At 64.3% G+C, this 2562-nt stretch overlaps 1 protein-coding gene across 1 annotated transcript in view; it reads left to right on the top strand.

Annotated features, from left to right (window-relative positions):
* Positions 1-426: 426 nt before the first annotated feature.
* CAMKV (CaM kinase-like vesicle-associated) overlaps positions 427-2562 on the top strand; it is a gene marked incomplete at its 3' end in the record, with an annotated part of 2983 nt that continues 847 nt past the window's right edge. Inside the window, exons 1-5 of the mRNA XM_010561621.1 lie at positions 427-521; positions 1731-1862; positions 1942-2016; positions 2101-2239; positions 2319-2443. Of these exons, the coding sequence (XP_010559923.1) occupies positions 427-521; positions 1731-1862; positions 1942-2016; positions 2101-2239; positions 2319-2443 (566 nt within the window). The remainder of the gene's footprint in view (positions 522-1730; positions 1863-1941; positions 2017-2100; positions 2240-2318; positions 2444-2562) is intronic.

Here is a 2562-nt window from a genome sequence, read left to right as displayed (position 1 = left end):
GCTCTGCCTGGGGAAGCCCTGGCTACAGAAATGTCACCACCAGGCATAACCGGGCTGTGAAACGGGAAGGGGTCCATTTGCCTCCACCTCCCTCCCCAGCGGGTGCTCCAGGCTCTGCGCTAGCTCTGGCTACTTAATAAATCATTAACGAACTGCAAAGGAGGGCCGGACGGGCCGGCTCGCTGCCGTGCCTGCAGCCCGAGCCCAGGCAGAGCGGCCGGACGCCACGGGGGTGGACGCACATCGGTGGGGCTGAGCACGTGGTGGCTTGCGGCGGCCGGGAAGCACGAGCGACCGCTGTGCTTCGTCAGGTTTTACGTTAATTAGCAGGGCTCGGGCGGGAGGGGGGCTGGTACGGCTCCAGGGGGGCCGGCGGTGCCGGGGCGCTCACCGCCTCTCCCTGCCCTGCCAGCACCGGGCCCTGCGATGCCGTTTGGCTGCGTGACGCTGGGAGACAAGAAAGATTATAACCAGCCGTCCGAGGTGACCGACAGATATGACCTGGGCCAGGTCATCAAAACGTGAGTTGGTCCCCGCGGGTGCCCCGGGGACCCCAACCGGTTGCGTGCCTCCAGGCTGAGGAATGGCACGACGCTGCCCGCGGGGGCTTTTGGGGTGCCGGTCCCCGGCTGGGACGGGCAGGGCGCATTTCGGGGTGGCTGTCCCCTAATTAATCCCTCTCGCTGACAGGTGTGTGGGGTATTTACCGCCGGTGCCGAGAGGGCAGCGAGGATCTACCCGCTGCTGCCGGCTGCATCCGCGCGGCTCCCCGTATCCCTCCCTCCTCCCCCCAAGATCTGCAGGGCTTGCAGCAATTCCACACGATCCCGGCTTCCCTGAGCGCTCCGGGAAGCGGGAGGGCTCTGCTCCGGCAAAGGAATGGGCAGATGTCACTTGGGGGGGAGCGGAGCGCTGCTGCTTCGCCCCAAAATTTATTGCCGTGCTGGAGCACCCGTTAGGAAGCGCTCCACAAGTGAAGCCCTCAGACCTATTGAGAGCGGTTTGACCCCAAAATATGTCCCAGAAATTTTTCCATCAGCCTCCAAAACACCAGGACCGCTTGGCCGTGGGTCACACCTGGCGGGGTGATGCTGGGTGGCAGCGGGGACCTTTTTGGGTGCTCTCAAAGCTTTGCTCCATCCTCCGAGCAGCCTGTCCCAAAGCCCATGGCTCCCAGTTCCCCTGCACCCAGGGCAGCAGCCATGAGGATTTTGGGGCAGCCAGGGGGGTTGGAAAGCCAAACGCTTTGCCGGACTGGTGCCGGGTGCCCCCCGGGGCTCCTCTGCGGCTCTGGCCCGGCCGATGGGCTCGAGCATCATCTATAATAGAACAGAAATATTGCAGCATTCCCAGGCAACCGGCGCGTCTCCCCTTCTTTCTTCCCGACAGTGGCGCTGACATTAATGTCGGGGCGTGCTGCTGTTCTGCCTCGGCATGGGCGGCTTCGCAGCGGGTCCTACCCCGGCTGCTGCAGGGAGGGGGCTTTTTAATCAGCAAATTTTCCCCCTTCCCTACCAATTTGTTTATTCCATATCAGTTCCTTCTCACTGCCCATTATTTTTCCCCCCCTCGGCTCCGGGGCGGTTTTTAGCCGCAGCTTCCTTCCACCCCCGTGGCATCTCCCCTTGCCGCTGGAATGGGGGGGGATGCTGACGGGCCTGGGGACCACCCAAGCGCCCTGAGCTCGGTGGTCCCGGGAGGGAGGGTGACGGCTGCGGGTGCCCTTGCAGGGAGGAGTTCTGTGAAATCTTCCGGGCCAAGGAGAAGACGACGGGGAAGCTGTACACCTGCAAGAAGTTTTTGAAGCGGGACGGGCGGAAAGTGCGGAAGGCGGCCAAAAACGAGATCATCATCCTCAAAATGTGAGTGCTGGGGCTGGGCAGGGGGTGTGCTCCTGTGCTGCTGGGCAAATTGGGGACCCACGCCCCTGTCTCTCCATAGGGTGAAGCACCCCAACATCCTGCAGCTGGTGGACGTCTACATCACCCGCAAGGAGTATTTCATCTTCCTGGAGCTGTAAGTTTGGGGGGGCGCAGGGGTGGCTGGCTGGGGGTGCCCCCGCCGGGGGCGGGGGGGTCTCGGCAGAGCTGCCGTTGGCAGGGCCACCGGCCGGGAGGTCTTCGACTGGATCCTGGACCAGGGCTACTACTCAGAGAGGGACACCAGCAACGTCATCCGGCAGGTGCTGGAGGCCGTCGCCTACCTGCACTCGCTCAAGATCGTCCACAGGAACCTCAAGGTGGGTGGTGGGGAGGTGGGAGCACCCGCGGGCGCCGGCGTGCCCCCCGCCCCGACGCTCACGACCCCTGTGCCGGCAGCTGGAGAACCTGGTGTACTATAACCGCCTGAAGAACTCCAAGATCGTCATCAGTGACTTCCACCTGGCCAAGCTGGAGAACGGGCTCATCAAGGAGCCCTGCGGCACCCCCGAGTACCTGGGTGGGTGGGCGAGAGCCAGCTGGGCGGGTGCGCAGGGGCGGGCAGTGCTGCCGGGGTCCCGGCGGGGTCCCTGATGCTCCTTGCCACCCCGGGGACCCGTCCCAGGAGCTCTCATCGGGTCCC

The sequence above is a fragment of the Haliaeetus leucocephalus genome, unplaced genomic scaffold, assembly GCF_000737465.1.
Source record: "Haliaeetus leucocephalus isolate CR32 unplaced genomic scaffold, Haliaeetus_leucocephalus-4.0 Scaffold148, whole genome shotgun sequence".
Lineage (NCBI taxonomy): Eukaryota > Metazoa > Chordata > Aves > Accipitriformes > Accipitridae > Haliaeetus > Haliaeetus leucocephalus.
This window is presented reverse-complemented; position numbering and strand designations above follow the sequence as displayed.